Source organism: Aotus nancymaae, unplaced genomic scaffold (genome assembly GCF_030222135.1).
Source record: "Aotus nancymaae isolate 86718 unplaced genomic scaffold, 86718_ANA_hifiasm-v0.15.2.pri h1tg000015l_0, whole genome shotgun sequence".
Classification (NCBI taxonomy): domain Eukaryota; kingdom Metazoa; phylum Chordata; class Mammalia; order Primates; family Aotidae; genus Aotus; species Aotus nancymaae.
The window spans coordinates 291,211-319,154 of record NW_026988426.1 but is presented as its reverse complement, the minus strand read 5'-3'; the positions used below and the strand labels follow the sequence as shown (position 1 = coordinate 319,154).

At 48.9% G+C, this 27,944-nt stretch overlaps 1 protein-coding gene across 1 annotated transcript; it reads left to right on the top strand.

The window, feature by feature from the left end:
- Positions 1-481: 481 nt before the first annotated feature.
- Positions 482-27,944, top strand: AGFG2 (ArfGAP with FG repeats 2). The gene is made up of 12 exons (XM_064376381.1): positions 482-702; positions 10,601-10,694; positions 12,386-12,501; positions 14,951-15,104; positions 16,033-16,198; positions 17,530-17,655; positions 23,556-23,676; positions 23,893-23,975; positions 24,159-24,242; positions 25,135-25,263; positions 25,524-25,609; positions 26,554-27,944. Exons 1-12 carry the CDS (start codon positions 482-484, stop codon positions 26,611-26,613), a joined length of 1,440 nt encoding a protein of 479 aa, XP_064232451.1. The 3' UTR covers positions 26,614-27,944.

Sequence of the window (27,944 nt, the reverse complement as noted above, 5' to 3'; positions counted from 1 at the left end):
CGCACGCGCGGGGCACCTCTGTCTCGCGCGCTAACTTTGCAGCTCCGCCAGCCAATCAGAGTTAGCGTCGCAGCTCGAGGGCCGAGGACTCACCAATTGGAACTAGGAGGCGGGCCGCGGTGGAAGCAGTGGCGAGAGTAGGCGGGGACAAGGAGAGGGCACGCACAGTTCTCGCGGCCCGGGTCTCCGCCGGCCAATGGGAGAGGCCCGAGGCCTGACGGCGGTGGGGCGTGGCATTGGCGGCTCCAACAACCGGAGGCCGTCCCAGGGCGGACCAATCGGATTGAGGAGGTGGGAGAAGACTAGCCAATTAGCGCACAGGACGGGCAAGGAGGGTCGGGGGCGGTGTAGTCTCCCGCAGACGCCGCCCGCTCCCGAGCTTCAGTCTAGGGAGCCGGCAGTGCGGAGGCGGCTGAGGAGGCGGGGAGGTGGCAGTGGTTGAAGGGGCGATTGCTGACTAGCGGGGAGCGAGTGGGCAGGGATGGTGATGGCGGCGAAGAAGGGCCCGGGCCCGGGTGGCGGGGTCAGCGGGGGCAAGGCGGAGGCGGAGGCGGCCTCGGAGGTGTGGTGCCGTCGTGTGCGGGAGCTAGGCGGCTGCAGTCAGGCCGGGAACCGCCACTGCTTTGAGTGCGCCCAGCGCGGGGTCACCTATGTGGATATCACTGTGGGCAGCTTCGTGTGCACCACCTGCTCCGGCCTCCTGTGAGTGACCGGGAGGGAGTGGCGGAGGTTGGCGTGGCGGGGGGGGACCCCGAGAACCTGGGAGCGGGGTGGGGAGGCCGGGGCTCCGGAGCGCGAGGGAAGGGCGCCGGGGTAAGGGGCGGCGGGGAGGCCAGGAGACGAGCCGGCTACAGGGATTGGGTCGTCTGCTGCAGCGATGTCATGGGGAGGGGAAAGAGCAGAGGAGAGGAAGCGAGGCCGGAGTCGTGCTGCGGAGGGACGCCCGAAAAGGGACCAAGAAACTCCCTGAGCTGGCGAGGCGAGCTGCAAGTGGAGAGGGAGAAAGTGCGGAGGATGGAAGGGAACTCAGGGTGGGATGGGGTGTCAGGACTTAAAGAACCAGAAAATGACATGCACCCTGAGAGGAGACTTCATGCAGGTGGAAAACAAAAAGGAAAAAGGTGGGGAAAGCCGGCCTGGAAATGGAAAAGCACCTTTCTTCCTTCGGGCTTGTGTCCCTGCTGGAGTGTGAGATGCAGAAGCCAGTTGAAACGGTTGAAATTCCTATGACTTGAGTACAGAATTAAAAAAAAAATTTTTTTTTAATAAGTGAATTAACCCAGATTGACAGCCTAGAGATAGTGGCTGGAAGAGAGCCATGGTCCAGAGTTCAGGTGTAGATACTAATCTTAGCAGGGCTTTGGAATGCTACCCAGAGGGTAAAACTCTTGTGAAATCTAAGAGATGAGAGCCAATGGGTTACCTTGGTAGAGAGCTTAGCTTTTTCAAACGCATCTAGGTGAGCCATCCTGAAGGGTAATCATTTACACCTTTAAGCTCCCTGTTGCCACGGCTGGATCCAAGAAACTCTTCCTAGATTTTGGGGGGCTTTATTGCATCATCTAAATGCTACTCTTGGTATTGGTGCTGTTCGGTAATGCCAGTGAATTTACAGCCAGAATTCCAGCCTAGACTTCTGGTTATATAGTAACCATCCCTCCACACCCTTCTCCACTCCCCCTACCCCCGAATTAAGATAATATTTGATTAGATGCATGATTAACATCTGATATTAGGCCTGGATCTCTGTTTTTTATAGGTTTGTTAAGGGATTTATTTTGACTATTTTTTAGTTTTATTTTAAGACATTTGTTTTTATTTTATTTTTTAAAAAGATATGCTTTCCGGTGGGGGCGCCGTGGCTCACGCTTATAATCCCAGCACTTTGGGAGGCTGAGATGGTGGATCACAAGGTCAAGAGATCGAGACCATCCTGGCCAACATGGTGAAACCCCATCTTTACTAAAAATACAAAAAGTAGCTGGGTGTGGTGGTGCATGCCTGTAGTCCCAGCTACTTGGGAGGCTGAGGCATCACTTGAACCCTGGAGGCAGAGGTTGCAGTGAGCCAAGATTGTGTTACTGCACTCCAGCCTGGCAACAGAGCGAGACTTCATCTCAAAAAAAAACAAAAACAAAAACAAAAAAAAACGCTTTTCCTGGCTTGATACCTTTAGGAGCCAGGGAGTGAGCAGTATTGTTCTTGCAAGACAGATGGGAGAACAGAAGCAAAGAGAGGTTTTGTAACTTAATCCAATGCCATATGGGGGTTGCTGTTTCCAACATTTGTTGTTTGATATTAGTGATGATCATGGCAGACCAGAAGTGAGAGTTTAGTTCTCCCAAGATTACAGTCTGGAATTACTTACTTCGTTTTAACTTCCTTTGCTAAACTTCTCTCTGGGTTCTGATCAACCGCATTTGTGGGTTGTAAGGATGAACTCAACTTTGGCCTAAGTAAAAGCCATCGTGGCTCTTGAGATAATGATTGAGAACCCAAACAGTAATATGTCATAAACTGAGATAGACTCAAATGTAGCAAGAGGACAGAGACTTGAGAGTGGGTAAAGTACCCTGGGGAGAGATGGGGCAACCTTCAGGAGTATGTATAAGGGACAGGCTCAGTGGCTCATGCCTGTTATCCCAGCACTTTGGGAGGCAGAAGCGGGTAGATTGCTTGAGGTCAGGAGTTTGAGACCAGGCTGGCCAACATGGGGTGAAACCTCATCTCTACTAAAAATACAAAAATTAGCCTGGCGTGGTGGAAGGCACCTGTAATCCCAGCTACTTGGGAGGGTGAGGCAGGAGAATCACTTGAACCTGAGAGGCAGACGTTGCAGTGAGCCAAGATTGTGCCACTGCACTCTCCAGCCTGAGTGACAGAGCAAGACTGTCTTAAAAAAAAAAAAAAAGAATACGTATCAGGTAAAGTCGAAAGAGAAAGAGCTGATCCTGAAGATCCTGCTATGAAAAGGGAAATCTCATTAGAGTCTGAAGAGAACTAAAGAGAAGCAGGATGAAACTGATGTATAAAACTGAATAACTGGGAAGTGCTGATGTTGTTATCATTATTTTGTAGATATTTCTTAAAGTATACCACAGATAACATGTCCCTTTTATAATACTCCTCAATCAGGACACAAAGAAAGCTAACGTATCTGGGACACATTAAAAACCTGGTTTCTTCTTTATTTTTTTTTTTTTGAGATGGAGTGTCACTCTGTTGCTTAGGCTGAAGTGCAATGGCGCGACCTTGGCTCACTGCAACTTCTGCCTCCTGGGTTTAAGCAATTCTGCCTCAGCCTCCTGAGTAGCTGGGACTATAGGCACCTGCCACGACATCTGGCTAATTTTTGTATTTTTAGTAGAGACAGGATTTCACCATGTTGGCCAGGCTGGTCTTGAACTCCTGACCTCAGGTGATCCACCTTCCTCAGCCTCCCAAAGTATTGGGATTACAGGTGTGAGCCATGCTTAGGTTTTTGATAAAGCATTATGATTCTCAAGGTGGTGGATTTAGAGAGCATATTTTGGTGTTCGGGAAATGAGACGCTAGACCAGCCCTTTGTTAGGAGGAAATGAGAGTGGAGTGAAAGATCAAGAGGCTGGGCCAGTAAATGAAGCTGAATTGAAAGCATGTTGAGATTCTAAGGAGAGAAATATCAGGAGAAACTGCAAGAAAGCTGGAGTTCCCTGTAATTAGCATGACAAGGACAAGGCATATAATCCTTGTAAAGGCTACTAGTCTTAACACAGTATATTACCTGTGTCCCTTTGATGTGCTGTAGGAAGGAGCGGGAGCTGGCAGGTGGGCATAAGGCAGAATGTGAGGCAGGGGATGCTTATTTCTGGAGGCATGGCTCCATGGTGGCACAGAAACCAATTAGCATCTTAAATTAGGGTTTTGTGGTGGTGGAAAGTGAACATTGTGGTAGGCTGACAGCCTGTATGTTCATTCATTCGATCAGTCAACACATACTTATTCAGTGCCTATCAAGCCCCAGACACTGTTTTAGGCATTGGAGATAGAGTAGTGATAAGGTTCCCATCTTCACGGAGCTGACATCCTAGTGGAAGCCATGGACTATAAAGAAATCATTCTGTATTGCTAAGAGCTATGAAGTAAAATAAAGTTCTGTGGGTTAGAGATGATACCAAACTGAGATATGATGCGGAGAGAATTATTATTTTGAGACGGAGTCTCGCTCTGTCACCAGGCTGGCGAGATCTCGGCTCACTGCAACCTCTACCTCCCGGGTTCAATGGATTCTTCTGTCTCAGCCTCCCGAGTAGCTGGGACTACAGGTGTGTGCCACCATGCCCATCTAATTTTTGTGTATTTTTAGTTGAGATGGGGTTTTATCATGTTATCATGTTTATCGAGGCCATGATGGTCTCGATCTTTTGGCCTTGTGATCCGCCTGCCTTGGCCTCCCAAAGTGCTGGTATTGCAGGTGTGAGCCACTGCACCCACCTATTAGTATTTTTCAGATTGAGTCTCACTCTGTCGCCCAGGCTGGAGTGCAGTGGTATGATCTTGGCTCACTGCAACCTCCATCTCCTGAGTTCAAGTGATTCTCATGCCTCAGCCTCCTTAAGTAGCTGGGATTACAGGCACATACCACCATGCCCAACTAATTTTTGTATTTTTAGTAGAGACAGGGTTTCATCATGTTGGCCAGGCTGGCTCTCAAACTAATGACCTCAGGTGATCTACCTGCCAAAGTGCTGGGATTACAGGTGTGAGCCACCATGCTTGGCCTCAAGGAGAAATATTCTTTGTTAAAATGAAGAGGATATTAAGGGAAGAAACAGAAGTACCACACTTAGCACCATAGCCAGAGAAAGGAGACAGCAGGATGACATTATTTTAAAGGCCAGTTTTCTGTTCAGTGTATTACAAATATGTCTTCTTCTTAAGGGGATAGAGTCGTCTGGGGACAGTGAGCAAAATTACTAGAATTCCCAGCTGGCTGGATTGGCCCATGTATCAAAGTTGACTGTTCCAGCCAAAATTGAATTTCCTAAGATCTGAAGAAAAATACACATTTTAATATTGGTGGGTGGGTATGACTCTGCCTGCATCCCTGTATTTATGAGCTCATTCTTGTTCTGTCTTTGTTAATGAGAGATATTTTCTCAGCTGTAGCAAAAACCTACAGCGTTGGTGTGAGGGCTTGAGAGAGAGGCTGCTAGTTTCTGCTGTTCCTAAATTTACATACATACTGCCACAATTATAGGTCCCACACCTGACCTAGTTTTATTCATTTGGTTTTCTTCCAGTACCTAATTTCCTTAACCTAGATGTGGATCTGTTTAATTTCCCTGACATACACATATGCTTGTTTGTTTAGTTACATTTCTAACTCTTGGAGGATGAATCTGTCATTTGAAGCTTAAGACGGGGTAAAAATTGCTGCTAAAAAGCATCTATTTGCAAAGCAATGCTTTAAATGTTCTTTCTTGTTCTGGTTTGCCTGAATGCTTCTGTGGATAAACCACTGTTGCTCAGAAAGAAAAGGATGTTGAGGCCTTAGATCGCATTGACAAAGAATGGACACTAACTTTGACACCCAATTTTTTCAGTAAAGTATGACATGTTTCCTTGATGTGACTGTTTGGATCCATCTTCAATCCATCGTTCTTCAGGCCTTGATAATAGATACTTGCCTCTTCTACTTCTGCCCAACTTTACCATGATAACAGGAGTCAGAATTAATGTGGGCAGAGCTCTGGGCTGGGTGTCAAGAATGTACTTGAGAGCTCTTTATTTGTGACAAGTTCCTACCCTCCTTGTGCCTTACTTTCCTTGTCTGGCTTGCTAGTGGTTCTTGGAGCATTTTAATCTCCATTTGAGGAAAGGTATAGTATGTTGTTCAATAATTCAGTAGTTTTCCATCTGTCTGGGTTGGAGAGGTACATATGTACCTTGCCCCTGTTTTAGTCCCATTCCTTTATCCCTTCTTCTGTCACCTTTCATGTTCACCTCTGCTGGGCAGAGGTGGGTGGATCACTTGAGGTCAGGAGTTCGAGACCAGCCTGACCAACATGGAGAAATCCTGTCTCTACTAAAAATACAAAATTAGCCAGGCGTGGTGGCACATGCCTGTAAACCCAGCTACTCGGGAGGCTGAGGCAGGAGAATCACTTGAACCCGGAAGGCGGAGGTTGTGGTGAGCCGAGATCATGCCTTTGCACTCCAGCCTGGGCAACAAGAGTGAAACTCTGTCTCAAAAAAAAAAAAAGAAAAAAGAAAAGAAAAGAAAAAGAAAATCCCCTAAGGAAGTAATAAATTACTAAAGGGATGAGAAGAAGCTTGAGGGCGGGTGGTGAGAGAGGTAAGGACTGAAGGGAGAAATTGAAATGGAGCCTAAAGGGAAGGGCGGCTGGATGCTATTTGGAGTCTACCTGGCTCTAATCAACAGGATAGCTGTTTATCGTTGCTGCTGAGGAGGAACAAAGGAAATGGGTTGAAGCGGAATTTAGTCAGGAAGAGGTTTCCTAAAATTAGTGAAGCTGACCCTGGAGAGGGTAATGGGAGAGCCTTCCTCTTAGGGACTATTGAATATTCCTAACAGGGACTCTTTATGGTGATGTTTGCATCCACGATAAGAGCTAAACGAGTTTAGTTGTACCCTGCTCAGAAGCAGAGGAGTAAAATCCCAGAGCAAAGAAACACGATCTGGGGTGTATGAATCTGAACACAAATGTTCAAAGGCAAGGATTTCCCCAAGTCCAAATTTGGCACAAATAAAAAAGAACTTGGGTGCTGTGTGGAACTGTTTTTTTCCATTGTTGACCTGGCAGAACCTTCTTATCTGAACAGCTGAGCAGGTTTGATGCTTTTATGAAGCAAGATAGAAGCAAAAATATAGGCCAGCATGAGGGTGATGATCATAGAAAAACAAAAGGCGTGGTACTTGTGGAAGTAGTACTATACTTAATGGAATCGGCGGGGCAAGGGGGAAGAGAGGACTGGGCGGACGTTAGCATCTGCACATACAAGTGGCTTCAGCTGCCAAATAATTCGGAATACTTCAAATGCCCTTTAGGTGCCCTGTGAAAAAGAAACTAAAGTGGATAAAGACAACCTGACTGGCTGGAGGCTTGAGTCCTAGTAATAATGTACTTTCAATTGGAAAAACTTACTCTATTCTCAGAAAACAAATTGATCTCTGTTCCTCCCTAGCACTTCCTGGTTAGAAATAGAATGAATTTGCTGTGATTACTTCTTTTGGGAGAAACCTGAGAGTTATGTTGGGGAGCTGGGTGCAAGTAGGAGAGTTGGGCCTGTTTAATTCCAGGCCAGTGACTCACATCTGGTCCGCTGCATGACCCTGGTTGTACCCAGTGCAATATAGCACACCTAGACCACGTGATTTTAGCTACCAGGAGGAGGGGGCTCTCATTTCTAAATTGCTTCTCTCGGCCAGCAGTGGCCTCTCTGTGATTCAGAAAGAAAAACTCTGACTCATAGGCCATGTAACTAGGCCCCCTTCCTAGGCTGCAGCGTTGCCTTGTAGAGAATTCTCCCTGCCCCCAGACTGTGGCTCTGGTTGTACAAAATCCAGTTTACAGACATCAAGGTCAGAGCAATGCTTTTTGTACTATGCTATGGAAACATCCTGTTCTATCAGATTCATTTGGCCCAAAGCACCTAAATCATTTCTTATTTTCTCTGCCTTCCCATCATCCTATCACCTCTGCTGCCTGCTCCCACTCAAAACCAAAACAAAACAAAACTCTTCCAGTCTAGGCTCTGCCATAAGAAGTTCTGTTGTTCCAAGCATCCCATCTTGATTGATGCCTGGGTTGAGTCCTGCCTCCTCCCCCTAACAAGGAAGTGCACCTCCCTGTTTACAGTTAGCTAACAGTTCCTGGTTATCCATTCAGGAAATGTCAATGACCTTTTTGTGATAGGCTTAGAATCTGTTTTTCTAGTGTAAACATAATAGGTTTTACCTTCCCCATGACCATTTCTCTTCCTTCCGCATCCTGGAGTCACATTCTCCCTGATCCATCAGTGCCTAACTGAATAGTATCCTACTGCAGTGAGAAGTATGTTTGTCCAGGCTTCCTGGATTCTTCTTGTGAGCTCCTGGTGATGAGAGCGCCGTTCTATAATTTTTGTATTCCCCACAGTGCCTCCTATAATGCCTTGTGTTTTGGCAAAGTAAATTTTGTTCGTAGGAGGTGAAGGAGAAGACCTCTGAGATCACAGGGACAGTGAGGTCTGGCTAGACTTCAGAAAGTCCTGACATTCTGAAGGGGAAGGGCCTAGTGGTTAAGGTGAGAAAGAGTATAAAAGCAGGCTGGCTAGAATTAAAAGCAAAACCAAACCAAACCATTAGGAAGAGAGGCCTTAGGAGAGAAAACGGGACTATATCTGAAATGTGATCCAAAGACAGTCTTCAGGGCAGATCAAGTTGAAGAGCTATTGTTTGATATGTAGTAACAAAGCCTTGCTTTTGTTTTTCCCTGAGTTTAGCTTTCCTTGGGGGCATCAGTCCTCTTTGATATTGCTTGTGTTTTATGAGAGTATTTTCGAGACCCTTTTACACCTAAAGGTCTAGCAGCAGAATTGCTGCAAACAGCCTCAACTGGAGCTTCCAGTGTCCTGTCCTTTGTTAGAATCTCATAATGAGTAATTTATCATCTGCAGGGTGGCCGCCCTTCACTGTTCACTCTGTACTGAGTCCGCCCACTCCCTGCCCCCGCTTTTGCTTACATGTTTGCTGCCATTCTCTCATACTTGGCAGGAGCGCTTAGATTCTGTATGTGCACCTGTTAGTGTGAATGTATGTTTTCCCCACCTTCTTTATGAATTTTCAGGATTTTCAGCTGTTAAATATTTTTGTCTCTTTTTCTCCCTTTGCCTTCCTGAAGACGTCAGCTAGGACCCTATTCTAGATTTTTATTTGAACAACTTGATTTGCCCATTTTTTTTTCTTGAGACGGAGTCTTGTTCTGTCTCCCAGGCTGGAGTGCAGTGGCACGATCTCGGCTCACTGCAACCTCCGCCTCCTGGGTTTAACCTCAGCCTCCTGAGGCAAGGCGCACGCTGCCATGCCCAGCTAATTTTTTGTATTTTTTTTTTTTTTTAGTAGATATGGGGTTTCACCATGTTGCCCAGGCTGGTCTTGAACTCCTGAGCTCAGGCAGTCTGCCAGTTTTGGCCTCCCAAAGTGTGCGCCTGGCCATGATTTTTGCCCATTTATTGTTCATGACAGTAAAAGTCTAAAGAGGCCTTATCTGCTGAGACTGCTTCCTTCCTGGTCCCAGAGTCTAGTTTGTTTTGGTTTGGGCAGTTTTGTTTTAATCCAATGAGTAGTAGGCCTAGACCAGAATAAAATTTAAGGTGCAAGGACAGGGGAACCTATGAAGCCCGGCCTGGCTTAGCCTCAGGTTTCCTGTGTTAGCACACTGTGGGGACAAGGAAGGCTTCTCTTCTCTTGTAATCTCCACAGGGTTTCTGGAGGCAGAACTGGATTCCCAGGGAGTTAACAGAACATACAGAGGAGGCACAAAAGCATTGCCACAGGATACATATTCCTCACCCGTGCCAGCCTCATAGCTCATGGTTGAACTTGACTTCTTCCTGCTTTATTAAAAGATCTAGAAATAAGAAAGTCAAATATTTATTTTCCCAGAGATACTTCCTGAAAGAGAGGGACCCTATCCATCCCATTACCACTCCACCCTTCTGTGTAGATACAAGGAGGGCCAGCCAGGGCTATAGACTGTTTTTTGTCACCAAATCCTGTTTTTGTTAGCGTTATCAAGAATAGTCCTGGGCCTTCATTTTTGCCTTCCCTCATGCTTGAGGGATTTGTGTTTTTGTGGGCTCTGGGACGTTGGGGGTGGGCTGCAGGTCTAAAACAATGATAACACAGGAAATGGGAAGTGGTCACGCATCTGAGTTCACAGAAGTACCCCCCTTGGCCTACAGGTTGAACACTGAAACTGTTGGGATCTAGTCAGGCTAGAGGAGCCTTCTGGATGGGCAGGCTCTGCCTTTCCTCTCCAGAGCGACTAGGCTCACAGGATGTTCCTGACTTTCTCTTCCCTGTCTCTTTGGAGACTTCTTTTTTTGTGGGGCGGGGGGTGGGGGGTTGGCAGGGACAGAGTCTTGCTCTGTCGCCCAGGCTGGAGTGCAGTGGCATGATTTTGGCTCACTGTAACCTCTGCCTCCTGGGTTCAAGCGATTCTCATGCCTCAGCCTCCTGAGTAGCTGGGATTACAGGCGTGCACCACTGCCCCTGGGTAATTTTTGTATTTTTAGTAGAGATGGGGTTTCATCATGTTGGCCAGGCTGGTCTTGAACTCCTGGCCTCACGTGATCCACCCGCCTCCACCTTCTAAAGTGCTGGGATTACAGGTGTGAGTCACCAGGCCTGGCCTCTCTTTGGAGACTTGTCTCCAAATATTCCAAATATTTCCTTTGTCTCCTGGAATTAGACAGTAGCTTCAGGTGTGGGAAGGTGTTCTATCTGAGCTTAGTTTATGTGCTATTGTTTCACCCTTTCTCCCTCCTCCTCCCATGAGCAGCCTGCCATGCTAACTTCATTATTATTCTCTCTCTTCGTGTTTCTCTCCCGAAGGAGAGGGCTGAACCCCCCTCATCGTGTCAAGTCAATTTCCATGACAACTTTCACTGAGCCTGAAGTAGTTTTCCTGCAATCCCGTGGAAATGAGGTGAGCCGCCACCAATGGAGTGGTGAGAAGGTCACCCTATCTGCAGGTGGGGCTTTGCCTCAAGATTGTAGGGAAACCTTACAGTTTCTCTTAATTTTTTCATATGTATGATTTCTTTCCTTAGGTGCATTTGTATATTTACAGAACCTTAGTTATACAAATTGTGGTTTGTATAGGCCCCTTTTTCTGTAGTCAGGGGAAGTAGCAATTTCTTTGTAGAATGTGGTACCTGGGCAATGGAGGGGTAGAATGATCAGAGCTCTGGGGCTTGAGCACTCAGCGTTGACTAGGCTAGCCCTCTGAGGAAGCTCTCCTAGAGCCAGCTCTGCTGCCTTAAGCCTTGACAACCTGTATTTAAATGCATGTCTTTTACTTGAAAGTGACTTAAACCTCTTCCCCAGCTAAATTTGCTGATCAGAAGTTGCCGTTCTTGGCATTAGCAGTATCCTCAGATTATGGGTTTACTTATAGGGTGTCATCAAGGGCTTCTGGAGGTGTCCTGGAAGCCAGAGCTCTGAAAATTGTCCCTGATCCTACCCTTGTCGAAATTCAGTTCTCCATAATTCTCATGGCCTTCTGTTTTCCCTTTTTCAATACATGTCACAAAATATGACTATAACTTTAGTTTTATGTATCTTAAGACATGACCACCCCATTAGATAAACGCTGCAAGGATAGAAATCATGTCTGGTTTGTAGATAAACCCAGATGCTAGCACTGTGTCCATGCTATATCTATCTATCTATCTATCTATCTGAGACAAGGTCTCGCTCTGTCACCCAGGCTGGAGTATAGTGTCGCAATCTTGGCTCACTGCAACCTGAACCTCCTGGGCTCAAATGATCCTCCCACCTCTGCCTCCTGAGTAGCTGGAACTACAGGCATGTGCCACCACGCTCCCACTAAGTTTTGTATTTTTTTGTAGAGGGGGGGTTTCACTATGTTTCCCAGGCTGCTCTTGAACTCCCATACTCAAGTGATCCATCCACCTCGGCCTCCCAAAGTACTGAGATTACAGGTGTCAGCTACCACACCTAGCCAATGAATACTTACTGATGAATAAATAGGAAGTGGTGGCCAGGTGCGGCGGCTCACGCCTGTAATCCCAACATTTTGGGAGGCGGTGGTGGGCGGATCATGAGGTCAAGAGATCAAGACCAGCCTGCCTGTAATCCCAGCATTTTGGGAGGCGGTGGTGGGCGGATCATGAGGTCAAGAGATCAAGACCAGCCTGGTCGATATAATGAAACCTTGTCTCTACTAACAATACAAAAAATTAGCCGGGCGTGGTGGTAGGTGCCTATAGTCCCAGCTACAGGAGAGGCTAAGGCAGGAGAATCACTTAAACCTGGGAGGCAGAGGCTTCAGTGAGCAGAGATCAAATCATGGCACTCCAGCCTGGGGGACAGTGCGAGACTCAATCTCAAAAAAAAAAAAAAAGAGATCAAGACCATCCTGGCCAACATGATGAAACCTGTGTGGTGGCGCATGCCTGTAGTCCCAGCTACTCAGGAGGCTGAGGCAAGAGAATCACTTGAACCTGGGAGGCAGAGGTTGCAGGGAGCCGGTATCCCACCACTGCACTCCAGCCTGGCAACAGAGCATGACTCTGTCTGAAAAAAAAAGGGAAGTGGTATCTTTTGTATTTCATGCTTTCTGCTCCAACTCCTCTGACACCTTCATTCTTTTAGGTTTGCCGGAAGATTTGGCTAGGTCTGTTTGATGCTCGGACATCTTTAGTACCAGATTCCAGGGATCCTCAGAAAGTGAAGGAGTTTCTCCAGGAAAAATATGAGAAGAAGAGATGGTAAGGAGTAGGAAAGAGGTTGCTATGGAAACGTGTGCAAGACATTCTTCATCTGACAGTCCAGTTTCTAGAGTTGAATTTGGCCTTCTCACAAAGGATAGACTTGGGTTGATCTGTTCCGCTCACATTCATAGTTAAGGCTAAAATAAATCTACATGAAAGGACAACTTGTTCTCAGTCACTAACCCTGCAGATTTTGTGTCCTCTCTTTTGGAGAGATAGTAGACTGATTGGAGTCAGGAGGTAGGCCTGTGAGAGTTCATTTTTATAGCTCAGCTGATCTCATATATGGGGAGAGATGGCTGGAAGCACACACCTTATAGTTTTATTGCTTTAACCCATCGTTTCTTTTTTTTTTTTTTTTTTTTGAGACAGGGTTTCTGTTGCTCAGGTTAGAGTGCAGTGGCATAATCACAGCTTACTGTAGCCTCAGCTTCTCAGGGCCCAGGTGATCCTCCTACCTCATCCTCCCCAGTGTCCGGGACTACAGGTGTGTGCCACCATGCCTGGCTAATTTTTGTATTTTTTGTAGAAATGGGGTTTCACCATGTGACCCAGGCTGGTCTCAAACTCCTAGGCTCAAGTGATCTGCCTGCCTTGGTCTCCCAAAGTGCTGGGATTATAGGTGTAAGCCACGGAGCCCATTTCATGATTTATACGTACAGCCAGCCCTCTGTAGATTCTGTATCTATGGATCCAATCAACCTTACATCAAAATATTTGGGAAAACAGGCCAGGCATGGTGGCTCACGTGTATAATTCCAGTACTTTGGGAGGCTGAGGTGGGGAGATGACTTGAGGTCAGGAGTTTGAGACCAGCCTGGCCAACATGGTGAAACCCCATCTCTACTAAAAATACAAAAACATTAGCTGGGCATGGTGGTGGGCACCTGTAATTGCAGCTACTCAGGAGGCTAAGGCAGGAGAATCGCTTGAACCCAGGAGGTGGAAGTTGCAGTGAGCTGAGATTGTACCACTGCACTCCAGCCTGGGCACAGAGAGAGACGCCATCTCAAAAAAAAAAAAAAAAAAAATTGGGAAAACAAAAAATAACAATATAAAAATAATACAAATAAAAAGCAATACAGTATAGCAACGATTTGCATGGCATTTACATTGTATTAGGTATTATAAGTAATCTAGAGATGATTTAAACTATATTAAAGGATGTACATATTTGACATGCAAATATTTCACCATTTTACTTAAGAGACTTGAGCATCCCGTCCTCTGATTATGGTGTCAGGGCATCCTGGAACCAGTTCCCTGAGGATACCATGGGACAACTGTAGTTTGTCCTCCTGATGAAGAAAACAGCATCTCTATTCTCCCTTACCTTTCCTCTCCCCTGGTATCACTTCCTCTTGTGGGATCTCTGGGGTGTGTGCATGTTGGGAGGTAACTGTAGGTAGAGAAGAGAATGCAGAGAACAGAGATTGATGTGGATGAGACTACACTGTGGAGTCCCTCCTAGGGATGTCCTCAGGATTAAGATGACACTTACAGAATAGAGGCCACATACACTGCAGTGGATGGGAATTGTCTCAGCAGTAGCAGGAGCTGGCAGAATAGAAGTATGGATTGTGAGCACCTAGAGGATGAGACAGCAGGCAGCTTTTCTGTGGAACTGAGAAGGACTCTGAAGAAACACCCAGGAAATAAAAGAGGGGGACCTTTGCCAGGGGCGGTGGCTCACGCCTATGATCCCAGAACTTTGGAGGCTGAGGCAGGAGGATCACTTGAGGCCAAGAGGTTGAGACCAGCCTGGACAACATAGCAAGACCTTGTCTCTACAAATAATTAAAACATTAGCCAGGCATAGTAGCGTGTAATTGTGGTCCCAGCTACTTGGGAGGCTGAGGCAGGAGGTTCACTTGAGCCTGGGCGGTTGAGGCTGCAGTGAGCCAGGGTGGCCCCATTGCACTCCAGCCCGGGTGACAGTGAGACCCTGTCTCAAAAAAAAAGATGGGCCGGGCGCGGTGGCTCACGTCTGTTTTCCCAGCACTTTGGGAGGCTGAGGTGGGCGAATCACCAGGGAGTTCGAGACCAGCCTGGCCAAAATGGTAAAACCTCATCTCTACTAAAAATACAAAACGTTAGCTGGGCATAGTGGTGAGCGGCTGTAATTCCAGCTACTCGGGAGGCTGAGGCAGGAGAATTGCTTGAACCTGGGAGGCAGAGGTTGCAGTGAGCCGAGATTGTGCCACTGCACTCCAGTCTGGGCAACGAGAGCGAGACTCTGTCTCAAAAAAACAAGAAGATGTTTAAGGGGATGCTCAAGATAGGCAGAACTTTGCTGAGCTGTTCACTTCCCTTCAAAAAAGGGAATTAGTAGAGAAAAGTGAAAATAGACTTTGACTCCTGTTACCTGTGTCTTCCCAAACACCTAAGCTGAGCATGGTCCAAAGTTTTATCCCTCTCTTTACAGCCTAACTATTCTTTCTCAAAGGTATGTCCCCCCAGACCAAGTCAAGGGGCCCGCTTATACCAAAGGCAGTGCTTCCACCCCTGTGCAGGGCTCCATCCCAGAAGGGAAGCCTCTTCGGACACTTCTGGGTGATCCTGCACCATCTCTCTCAGCTGCTGTCTCCACCTCGGGCCAGGTAACTCTCAGATCTACTCTTCATGTTTCTGTTGAGATTTGAGAGACAAGAGCATCCGTTTCCTGAATCAGATTCTCCAGACTTAGCACACAACAGTGCAGGAGTGATGAGTTGGTTCTTGGCCCTGCTATTAACCTGTATCTTGTATTTATCACCTTCTGGACCTCATATCTTTTGGAAGTCAGAACCCAACAGGAAGTGGTATTTAGGGAAGTCAGAGTATCAGTTCCCATTCCATCAAAGAAACACAGAAGGGGCCAGGACACGGTGTCCAATACCTGGAAAAGTTGAGGAGTATCAGCCCCAGGGGCACTGCTGGGCAACATTCCTGTGTATCTCAGGGTTACCTTGGCTTATGTGCTATAAAATGCGTGGTTCTTGGGCCAGGCATGGTGGCTCACACCTGTAATCCCAGCACTTTGGGAGCCCGAGGTGGGTGGATCACCTGAGGTCAGGAGTTCGAGACCAGCCTGACCAACATGGAGAAACCTCATCTCTATTAAAAATACAAAATTAGCCAGGCGTGGTGGTGCATGCCTGTAATCCCAGCTACTCAGGAGGCTGGGGCAGGAGAATCACTTGAACCCGGGAGGCAGAGGTTGTGGTGAGCCAAGAACGCACCATTGCACTCCAGCCTGGGTAACAGAAGTGAAACTCCTAGCACATTGGTTAGGTGGTGAAAGAGAAAAAATAAAAATGAAACTCCATCTGAAAAAAAAAGTGTGGTTCTTGGAGCAGGTATACTGAGAAGATGAGGATGATATGAGCTGTGAGAGGGGCTAAGGCAGCTCCTGCCCAGGAAACTTCTAAGTTGAGGGCAGTTGCTTACTGTCTTCCCTCTGTACCTGCCTATCTGAGGGGAGCCAGGGGAGGGCCTGGGGCATGTCTACGATTCTAAGGGGTATATGCAAATTCCTTCTCCTCCAAGTCTGTCACTCAGTCTCAGGCTCGGATATCCCAGGCACGGAGCACTCAGCCACCTCCCCACTCCTCTGTCAAGAAAGCCAGTACTGACCTGCTGACTGACATCGGTGGAGACCCCTTTGCTGCTCCCCACACAGCACCAGCTTTTGCTGCATTCCCTGCCTTTGGGGGTAAGTGGGACTTGGGATGGGACCCTCCCTATAGCATCTATACTTACAATACAAGAAATCCAGGCCCTGGAGGAGACCATGGCTCTAGATCTCCTCATGCAAACAAATGTGAAGGTCACTCTGAAGCAGTGAGGCTGGGAGGATTGGGGTCAAGTGAGTACAGCCGGGATTATGTTTGGGAGTTTGATCCTAAAACATAGTGAGGGCTCCTAGCACTTCCTTTTAGAACACTGGAAATAGGCTTTTTTATTTTCTCTATTAAAATGGGAGGAAGGGGATTATCATGTTCCATTTCCCCAAAGATTATTCTTCCCCAAAATCAGCAATAGCCAGTAGAGGGCTAAGCAGCGTAGAATCTGTTTTCCTTTTTTAAAAATTTTCAAGCTCAGGGCCGGGCGCGGTGGCTCACGCCTGTAATCCCAGCACTTTGGGAGGCCGAGGTGGGTGAATCACGAGGCCAAGAGATCGAGACCATGTGGTCAACATGGTGAAACCCCATCTCTACTAAAAATACAAAAAAAATTAGCTGGGCATGGTGGCGCGTGCCTGTAATCCCAGCTACTCAGGAGGTTGAGGTAGGAGAATTGCCTGAACCCAGGAGGTGGAGGTTGCGGTGAGCCGAGATCACGCCATTGCACTCCAGCCTGGGTAACAAGAGTGAAACTCCGTCTTAAAAAAAAAAAAAAAAATTTTTCAAGCTCTTTCCTCCATAAAAAAAAAATTTCATGCCCCAAACTAGGCCCTGACAAAAATTTTAATGCCTCATGGAGTAAGGACAGAAGAGGGCAGGGAGTGAACCTGGAGGCCCTGAGTGCCCCTGTCCGCCTGTGTGGGTGTGGCTCTGGGCCCCAGGCCCCTCCCATTTCCCTATGAAGAGGACCCTGTGGAAAGGCAGATGTCTCATAAGAGTGGCCTTTGGCCTTTAGAATTAGTAGATATATTACATAGATATTCATATACATTTTCTTTTTTATATACATTTTCTTTTTTCCTTTTCTTTTTTTTTTTTTTGAGACAAGAGTCTTGTTTTGTCACCCAGGCTGGAGTAGAGTGGCGCAATCTTGGCTCACTGCAACTTCTACCTCCCAGGTTTCACCAATTCTTGTGCCTCAGCCTTACAGGTAGCTGGGATTACAGACGTGTACCACCACACCCAGCTAATTTTTGTATTTTTAGTAGAGATGGGGTTTCACCATGTTGGCCAGGCTAGTCTTGAACTCCTGACCTCAAGTGATCTGCCCGCCTCGGCCTCCCAAAGTGCTGGGATTACAGGCGTGAGCCACCACACCTGACAATTTTCTATATAATCTTTATGTGTCTTCCACCTACAGGCCAGACACCTTCCCATGGGGGCTTTGCCAACTTTGATGCCTTCAGCAGTGGCCCCAGCTCTTCTGTGTTTGGAAGCCTCCCTCCAGCTGGTCAAGCTCCGTTCCAGGCCCAGCCAACTCCTGCAGGTAAACTCTGCTCCACTGGCTTCCTTTCTCTTCCAACCATGTCTAGTTGTTCACATCCATAAATCACCCTTCATTCACATCCTCACTATCCTAAAGAACTGTGTAAAGCAGCAAAGCACAAAGAAGCAGCTTCAGGAGAGGATGAGAGTGTCCAACACATGATTGTCAGGGAGAGGGGGTCTATTGTTCTGCTTTTTCATGCAAGGAAAATAACTAAGATTGCAGCAGGAGTTGTGTGGGTTATACACTAGGAAGCTTCTCACTAGGAAGTATGGAAGACCTGAGTCCTAGAAAAACTGAAAATGGATGTGACTTTTTCTCTAAGATGCTCTTGTCTGCATAGTACACTGACCCAAAGGGTCAAGGGTCAAGATAGACTCCAGAAGTCCTCATCCGTCCCTTTAAGACCAAAGGCCTGTAAACTCTATGTTGCTGCCAGCCACGATGGCTCACGCCTGTAATCCCAACACTTTGGGAGGCTGTGGTGGGAGGATTATTTGAGAGTTCGAGGCTGCAGTGAGTGATTATGATGCCATTGCACTCCAGCCTGGGTGACAGAGCGAGACCCTGTCTCAAAACAGATGAACAGACAAACCCAAAAGAACTATGTTATTTAGCTATTGAAGAGACTGTACAGGCCTTCTGAAAGCATTCTGCTCCTTCCTAAGCTCTAGATGTCGAGTCTTCTTAGCATTTGTGCTGCCTTCTGCCTTTCAATATCCTGGACACATGGGAGGGCGCTGCAGTGTTCCCTGTCAGGCCCAGATGTCTGGGAAAAGCCAGTGATGTACATTTTCTTTCTCCTTTCCTCTACCCATCCTTCTCTTCTCCACCCTCACTGTCAGCCAGTCGGATACTAACTGAAAGTTACAGCTTTGGTAAGTTATTCTCCCCACTCCAGAGCCTACCCAAGCGCCTCTGATCATAGAGTTTTGAGGGCTGGAAGGAACCCTTACAAATTAAATTGGCCATATGACAGATGAGGCTGTTAAGCAGTTTCCCTAGTCATGCAGCCCACAGAGTGATTGAGCTGAGACCAGAGCCCTGACTTTTGACTCATGCTCTGCCCACAGCCTTCTCACTGTGCCACCGTGAGCTGATTAGCTGCTTTTGTTTTTATCTTATTTTATTGTTTTGGAGGGGGACAAGAAGAAACATTTTATGTTGATAAAAGTTGGCTGGGCTTGGTGGCTCACACTTGTGATCCCAGCACTTTGGGAGGCCCAGGCAGGCGGATCACCTGAGGTCAGGAGTTCAAGACCAGCCTGGCCAATATGGTGAAACCCTATCCCTACTAAAAATACAAAAATTAGCCAGGTTTGGTGGCACACATGTGTAATCTCAGCTACTCGGGAGGCTGAGGCAGGAGAATCTCTTGAACCTGGGAGGCAGAGGCTGGAGTGAGCTGAGATCATGCTACTGCACTCCAGCCTAAGAGACAGAGTGAGACTATCTCAAAAAAAAATTTTTTTTTAATCATATACTTAAAATAACCGTATACCTGTGAGATTCATGAAGCAAAAACTGTTAGACACAATCAGAATTTAATAAGCCAATGGAATAGGAGACTGTAATATGCTTTCCGACATGATTAACAGACAGATAAAAAAACTATAGGAAGCAAAATCTCCATAAATTCTAACAAATAGAAATCACATAGGTCACATTCCGGTTTTTGTTGCTGTTTTTTGTTTTTTTTTTGTTTGTGTGTTTTTTGAGACAGAGTTTTACTCAGGCTGGAGTGCAGTGGCACGAACAGTCTCAGCTCACTGCAATCTTTACCTTCCGGGTTCAAGTGATTCTTCTGCCTCAGCCTCCTGGTAGCTGGGATTACAGGCACACACCCAACTAATTTTTTGTATTTTGAGTAGAGATGGGGTTTCACCATGTTGGCCAGGCTGGTCTCGAACTCCTGACCTCAAGTAATCCGCCTGCCTTGGCCTCCCAAATTGCTGGGATTACAAGTGTGGGCCACTGTGCCTGGCCATAGGTCACATTCTGTATGATAAAAGATTACCTAAACAGAGCTTAAAGGCACGAAACAGATGGGGAAAAGATACAACATGGAAAACAGACAGAAGTTAGTATTCATAAAGTATTTTTGAAACTTCTGTGAATATGAAACAGAATAATGGACAAGGGTAACAGCCAGAAAAAAAATATGAAAATAGGCTGGGCATGGTGGCTCACACTTGTCATCTCAGCACTTTGGGAGGCCGAGGCATGTGGATCACCTGAGGTCAGGAGTTCAAGACTATCCTTGCCAACCAATGTGGTGAAACCCTGTCTCTATTAAAAATACAAAAATTAGCCAGGCATGGTGGAAGGCACCTGTAATCCTCGCTACTTGTGAGGCTGAGGCAGGAGAATGGCTTGAACCCGAGACACGGAGGTTGCAGTGAGCCTAGATTGCGCCATTGCACTCGAGCCTGAGTGATGAGAGTGAAATTCTGTCTCAAAAAAAAAAAAAAAAATTCTCAACCTAACCAGAGAAATGCAAACTAGGATAAGATAGTTTTGCACATCATATTGGCAAAAGTTTTAAAGATTGATAATGGCCAGTACTATGTAGGGAAAAGGACCTTCTTGTGGGCTGTTGGCAGAAGTGTAAATCGGTGCAGGAATATCCAGTTTAGTAAGAAAGCTGTGCTCCTAGGAATGGGAGCACTTGAGGAAACAGCCTGTACAAAGTTGTTATAGATGGGTCCCTTCTGAAATGCCTTCCCAGCACAATTGATGGCTCTAAAGACAGAGTTTTTTAGGCAGACTCAAGAGAAGGAAAGCCTTAGCCCCAAAGATGTCCCAAGCATTAAACCTTTTGTCCACTATCTGGCTGTCTCAAAAAGCAGTTGCTGGGCGCGGTGGCGCATGCCTGTAATCCTAGCACTTTGGGAGGCTGAGGCGGGTGTATCACTTGAGGTCAGTAGTTTGAAACCAGCCTGGCCTACATGGTGAAACTCCCTCTCTACCAAAATACAAAAATTAATAGGGCATGGTGATGCACACCTGTAATTCTAGCTACTGGGAGGCTAAGGTAGCAGTGAGCAGAGACTGTGCCACTGCACCCTAACCTGGGCTACAGAGCAAGACTCTGTCTCAAACAAAACAAAACAAAACAACAAAAACAATCTACAGCCAAACCCAGAGCCAACGAACATTTACGAGGATCCTGGCATTACTGGGCGCTTTCCTGCATTATGTCCATGAGGAAAGAAAGAGCCTCCTTTTGCAGGAAACTAGCTCAACTTGGCCCAGATCTAATGCTGATAAGTGGCAGAACCCCTTCCCACCACACCATGATCATGCAGGTGTTCCCGTGAGTGTGACTTAGCTATTGGGTGTGAACTGAGAGAGGAGATTTTGAGAGGTGGGTGTCTCTTCTGACAAGCCTGCTTTATTTTTATATTTCTGAGGGGGAGTATAGAGAGAGGGGAGGTTTTCAAAACTGCTTCTTTCCCTCAAACTGCATTAAGGCATGGTAGAAATCTAGCTACATGGTATAAGAAGTCCATGAGGGCCGGGTGTGGTGGCTCATGCCTGTAATCCCATTACTTTGGGAGGCTGAGGCAGGCAGATCACTTGAGCTCACAAGTTCGAGACAAGCCTGGGCAACAGCAAAACCTCATCTCTACCCAAAATACAAATAATTAGCTAGGCATGGTAGTGTGAGCCTGTAGTCCCAGCTACTCAGGAGGCTGAGGTGGGAGAATCAGCTGAGCCCTGAAGGTCAAGGCTGCAGTGAGCCGAGATCACGCCACTGCACTCTAGCCTCAGCAACCGGAATGAGACCCTGTCTCAACAACAACAAAAGAGAAGTGCATGAAATGAAAAACAAACAGGAGCGCAGGTGTTCCTTGGTCCACTGCCTCCTTTGTGAGAATGCAACCTCTGTGCAAAGGGCCAATGTCGCCTGAGCTAGGGACGGTTCTGCCCCCTAGTTTCCATAGAGAGAAACAGCATGGCTTGCAACCTCGGAGGAGCAGCCTCTCTTCCCAGCCTGGTTCTCACTAGGGGAAACTCCTGGAACTTGAAGGAACACAACAGTACGAAAAGTCAGCCATCTGAGGAGAGGGCACCATGCTCGCGTGGAAATTCCACACACCATACTTAGAGGCAGGCAAGCAAGGAAAGGCCTTGGCAGGGAGAGTCAGTAGAAGATCCAATACCACACTGCTGGCTTTTTTTCAGACAGTCTTGCTCCGTTGCCCAGGCTGGAATGCAGTGGCTCGATCTTGGCTCACTGCAATCTCCCTCTTCTAGGTTCAAGTGATTCTGGTGCCTCAGCCTCCCGATTACCTGGGATTACAGGCATGTGCTGATTTTTGTGCTTTTAAGTAGAGACAGGGTTTTGCCATGTTCGCCAGGCTGGTCTTGAACTCCTGACCTTAAGCGATCTGTTTGCCTCAGCCTCCCAAAGTGCCGGGATTGCAGGCGTGAGCCACTGGCCCCAGCCCCACCCATCTGGCTTTCTAGCCTGGCTTATATCCTGTGGATTAGAAAGGATTGATGACCAAGTATACACAGTGGCATTGTAGCCTTGCCCAGGTGGAAGCTGGCAGCCACACTTGTTCATCTAGAAAGCCCACGCATTTAGGAAAGAGGTGGAAAGGGGAGCACTGTCTTACAAGCGCTGACCCTCAGAGAGAGTGGGGCTTTGGGACCTGACAGCAGGTAGGCACTGGGCACTTCAGCTCCCCTGCTAGATTCTCAGCTTCTCCAACTTAGGGCCTGGGTCACTGTTATTTATGCATAGTGCCTGGCACGTGGTAGATTCTCTCTCCTCCCCCGCTTTTTTTGAGACGGAGTTTCACTCTTGTTGCCCACGGTGGAGTGCAATGGCACGATCTTGGCTCACTGCAACCTCTGCCTCCCAGGTTCAAGCAATTCTCCTGCCTTAGCCTCCCAAGTAGCTAGGATTACAGGTGCCCACCACCACGCCCAGCTAATTTTTGTATTTTTAGTAGAGATGAGGTTTCACCATGTTGACCAGGATGGTCTTGAACTCCTGACCTCAGTCTGCTCACCTCAGCTTCTGAAAGTGCTAGGATTCCAGGTGTGAGCCACCGTGTCTGGCCAATAAAGCCTTTTTCCATCTGGGCTCTCCTTTTACATTCACAGCAGCCCAGAATGGTCAACAGGGTCCCAAGATAGAGAGGAGACTTTGATGCACAGAGAGGAGGCTTTCTTAAAATGACAGGGTCTGGGTGTCTTCCCCTGAGACAAGATTGCCTGGAATTTTCAGGACTCTTGGCCCTCAGCTGTTTTGTAAGATTTCCATGTGGGCCTTGCCCTCTGTGCCTTTTCTTTTTGGCTGTGAAGAGGAGGGAAGGCTGGAGAACCCGGCAGCAGGGCTGGCCCTGTGAGCAGTGCGTCCAGGCTCAGGGCATCAGGGTGGCCTTCCGAGAGGAGGTGGCTGAATGGGGAAGGGACAGTGCTGAAGGCTGGAGGCTGCACAGGTCAGGAGCCTCCTGAGTGTGATGGGACTTGCTGTCCTCCATGGCGCCTCTGCCTGCCCCTCCCTGCCACGTTCTGATAGATAGAAATGCGGGTTGAAGAGGAACAGGCTTATCCATCTCTTGAGGGAAAAGTGGGACATGAAAGGCAAACTGGAGCAGGAGGAGAACAGCCTGACCTGAGGACGAGCTGCTCTCCTCTCCGCAGCGCAGCTTTGAGCACAGGGGACACGGAGAAGGGCTGGGCTGTCACCTTGCCCAGAACTCTCGGTAGGAGACAAGACCTCCTGAACTGGGTGGTCCCTGGGAAAATGGGCTGGCTCAGGGAACCCAGCGGGTGCCTGTCATGCCACGACTCCACTTCTCCACCACCACCACCTGCATCTCCTCTCCTGCCCCTCCCACCCTGTCTCAGCCCTTCCTATTGTATTTCCCACAACTACCCAGGGAGCAACCAGGGGACTCCGTTTGGTGCCACTCCCCTGGCACCCGCCAGTCAGCCAAACACCCTTGCAGATGTGGGCAGCTTCCTGGGACCCGGAATGCCAGCTGCAAGTGTTCCTAGCAGGTAGGTACGGACATCAGGCAGTCTGCCCTAGGGCAGGAGAGCTGCCTGAAGCCTAGCCTTGCCCCTCCCAGCCCCACTGGCATCTCCTGGCCACTCTCCCCTCTCCTCCCCTTCCTTGGTCAACCTGGAGAGCAGGGTGGGTTGGGGTCTCCTGGCTCCTCGCTCAGGTTTGATCCACCCTGGCAGCTGGGCATGACTTCTCTCTCTGTGTTGCAGCCTCTTCGGGATGGCTGGCCAGGTCACCCCGCTCCAGTCTGCCACGACGGGCGGCAGCGGCAGCACAGGGCTGGCCTTTGGAGGTGAGTCCTGCCTGTAGAGTCCCAGGGGAGGGGACCTGAGACCAGGAGGAGCCTGGGGACTCTGGACTGGGCAGGAAAGGGAGAGATTAAGAGGAATGCTCAGGTATCATAGGATGAAGCACATGAGAAAAAAAAATAAATAACCATCTCTCTCTCCTGCCACTCCCCATTCCACCTGGGTAGCCTTCACCAACCCTTTCGCAGCCCCCGCCACGCAGCCCCCGCTGCCTTCCACCAACCCGTTCCAGCCCAACGGCTTGGCGCCAGGTAAGCCTCCAGCACGGTCCCTTGCCCTGACCATCTGAGATTCCCAGGGTGCACACTACCCTGCAGCCTCTCCCTTAACCCCTCGTCTCAGGCTGTCGGGAGATGCAGACAGCCTGGTCCTTCCCCTGCCCATATGGTGCCAGGCCCCCGAGCACCCAGGTCACAGAGCCAGATTTTAGAATTAGAAGCACACAGGCAGCTACTTACTGGAGATGGCATTGAAGACTGTTTTAAAGTTGACCGACAGTGGCAATGAATCTCCTCTCTCCAGCCCTCAGCACTGTTCCTTCAGGCACCCAGCCCCAGTCCCTTCTGTGCCCTGAAGCTTAAGCCACCCGAAACGTTCACGCTGTTCCTGGTTCCATCAGCTCCAGGCTCTCTCACCCTAGCCCTCCCCAGCCTCTGCTGCTCTCCCCTAAGCCTCATGCTGGCTGAAACTTCACGGCCAGAGAGAGAGGAATAAGAGTGAGCACAGCAGAGCTGTGTGATGGGCCCACTGCTGAGGGCTTCATGGCCCTGATTTAATCTTCACAGCAGCCCTAGGAGATGGACTGTCCCCATTTTAGAGATGAGAAAACTGAGGCATGCACAGCATTAGAAGTTTGTGCCATTTTTGCAGTTTAGCAGGTAGTGGGAGGCTGGCCCAGTCCTGTACCACGCTCGTGCCTGGAACCACTGTGCCCCACGTGCCCACGGAGCAGGGAGAGGGCAGGGTTGTTTGGTGGTGTGAGAAGCAGAAGAGTTCCATGGCTGGTTAAGGGTATTTCCACTGGGTACCTCCTGTCAGGGGAAAACTATATCCCATTTTCCCATCTTGGAGGGACTTAGGAAAAACAGTTCTCCAGCCCACCTTCTAGAAGTTCGCCTGAGCCGCCTGTGTCTCATTCCATAGGGCCTAGCTTTGGGATGAGCAGTGCTGGACCTGGCTTCCCCCAGGCGATGCCACCCTCTGGGGCCTTTGCCAGCTCCTTCCCAGCACCACTGTTCCCCCCGCAGACCCCGCTGGCTCAGCAGCAGAATGGTAAGAGTTGCAGAGGTACAGGCCCCTTTCACCCCATCCCCTCTCTGCATAGAGATCAGTGGTCACTTCGACCTTATCAGATCCCTTGCAGTGCTCTTTCTGACCAGCAGGGGGTGGGGACCAGGGAAGCACCAGACCCAACCGGGGAACTACCACTGCTCCATTCCCTTACTCCTGCAATTTATTAGCAAGGCCCCCTTGCTGTCCGCCTGCATGAAAGCGGACTGGTGTCAGCTGTGTTACTGCTTTTTGCCCCCCAGGCTCTTCCTTCGGGGACTTAGGATCGGCCAAGTTGGGGCAGAGGCCACTGAGCCAGCCAGCTGGGATCTCCACCAACCCCTTCATGGTGAGTGCCTCAGCAGGGGTTCTGTGGTGTGGGGTGTGGGCTTTCCTTCTGGGACAATCCTTCCAAAAGAGGCTGATGTGAGGTGGCCTCCGTGCCCCTTCCTCTGTAAGTCTGTGTTGTCCAAGCCAGGGCTGAGCTTAGGCCTCAGCATTTTTTTTTTTTTTTTGAGACAGAGTCTCACTCTGTTGCCAGGCTGGAGTAAAGTGACACAATCTTGGCTCACTGCAACCTCCGCCACCTAGGTTCAAGTGATTCTCCTGCCTCAGCCTCCTGAGTAGCTGGGATTACATGCGTGCACCACCACGCCCAGCTAATTTTTGTATTTTTAGTAGAGACAGGGTTTCACCATGTTGGTCAGGCTGGTCTTGAACACCTGACCTCATGATCCACCCACCTCGGCCTCCCAAAGTGCTGGGATTACAGGCGTGAGCCACTGCACCCAGCCGGTCCTTAGCTCTTTTGGGTAGTGGCATCTCCCACGCCATTCCAGCCCTGCCTTTGGCTCCCTTCTCCCTCACTTTTTTTTTTTTCTTTTTTTTGAGACAGTCTTGGTCTGTCTCCCAGGCTACAGTTCAGTGGCCTGATTTTGGCTTATTGCAACCTCCCCCTCCTGGGTTCAGGCAGTTCTGCCTCAGCCTCCTGAGTAGCAGGGACTACAGGTGTGCACCACCACACCCAGCTAATTTTTACATTTTTAGTAGAGATGGGATTTTCCCATGTTGGCCAGGCTGGTCTTGAAGTCCTGACCTCAGGTGATCAGCCTGCCTCAGTCTCCCAAAGTGCTGGGATTACAGGTGTGAGCCACCACCCCTGGCCTCTTCTCTCACACTTTCCCACCGCCCCAAGCACAGCGATTTTTTAAGAGAAAAGACTCCTGGCTGCCTTTCTTCTTGGCTTCCAGCTCTTCTCCCCTAACTGGAAAATGTGTTGTTCTTTCTTTCCAGACTGGACCCTCATCAAGCCCATTCGCCTCCAAGCCTCCAACCACCAACCCCTTCTTGTAGCACTGTGTTTTTTAGGGGGCCTCTTCCCTGCCTTCTGGGGTCCCTCTGCTCCCTAGAGCTATCATGACCATTTGCCTGTGGGTGTTTCTGTGGGCCTTGGGGATAATGGAGGTGCTAATGCTTTGCTTGGGGCCTGCAGGTGAAAGGTAGCTGTCCTCAGATTCCACAAGGCCTCTGCCCCTCCTTTCTCCCACCCCCACCTAAGCAGGAAGCCCAGGAGGAGTGGGGACAGGGTCTGGCCTGGAGGAGTGATGGGGGGATTTTTTTCAAAAGATCAGTTAGAGTAGCCCTCCTCCTCCCCTGCCCTCGCAGCACTGTGCTCCCCTGCTCCCAGCCCCATGGGCAGAAGACGTCGTGGACACAGACTGGCCAGCCTTCCCCTGTGGGAACAGCTCTTCCCTGGGCCCAGCTGTGCTCCTCGTGGATGGGAGTGCTGTGGGGAGGGTGGGGGAAAGACGAGGCACAGTATTGATGGTGTGGTGACCAGACAGTCCTGAGACCCAGAAGGCCTGGGTGGCCCAAGTGCTCTTGGTGGCCCAGCTTGGCCAGCACACCCTTACCTCCTGCCCCCACCCCCTACTGAAGGGGTCCCCCATTGTTTTGCTTCCCCAGCGCCCCTCCCTCATCCTGGGCGCCCGGGATGAGCAGTTTACCTTCGAACTCACCCAGGCCCAGCAGTCCTGTCAAGCACTTTAGTTAGCCGTTGGTGTCATGTTTGGATACCAGTATTTTATATTTATATATAGAGAAGATTTTCTAATATAGCCTATTATATATAAATAGATCTATCTATATGCACATACATACATATATATACACACCTAGCTGATCTCCCGCTCCCAGACAGCTCTTGTATGTGGGGAATGGGATGAATCCCCATCTGTGCCTCGACCATCAAAGCCAGAGCTCCATGGCTGGAGGGGGGCAGCCACGTGTCCTGACCCCCACCGGCCCCAGAGCCTGGGTTTTCCAGGGAAAGGCTTTGTGCAATTGCCTGGTCTTTTTTGTTTTTCTCCACGTGCCTCCCCTGTCCCCAAATCTCTGCACCAAAGCTCATTGCAGGTGATGTTGGAAAAGAACTGCATTTGAACGAAAGAGAAAATGGCTCTCATGGTTTTGCTTCTGGCCAGTTTGAGGGGCTGCAGGTCAGTCAACATGACCGATTCTTGACCTGGCTCTGCTGGGCTGGACTGCCTGGGCCAGTGATTTCACTGCCATTGACCAGAGACAGGGCAGAGCCAGTCTCTGTCTGGACCAGAGTCCTGCATTAGCAATGGGAAGAAGCGTGGCAGGAGATGGGCCGCCACTGCCAGGGACTGGAGTTTAATGTG

Bases quoted from the DNA above. Each gene is read 5' to 3' on its own strand.
- AGFG2 (XM_064376381.1), top strand. From the start codon at position 482: ATGGTGATGGCGGCGAAGAAGGGCCCGGGCCCGGGTGGCGGGGTCAGC. The intron at 12,502-14,950 runs GTAAGGAGTAGG...TCTTTCTCAAAG, and splicing joins AAATATGAGAAGAAGAGATG to GTATGTCCCCCCAGACCAAG. The intron at 15,105-16,032 runs GTAACTCTCAGA...TTCTCCTCCAAG, and splicing joins CTGTCTCCACCTCGGGCCAG to TCTGTCACTCAGTCTCAGGC.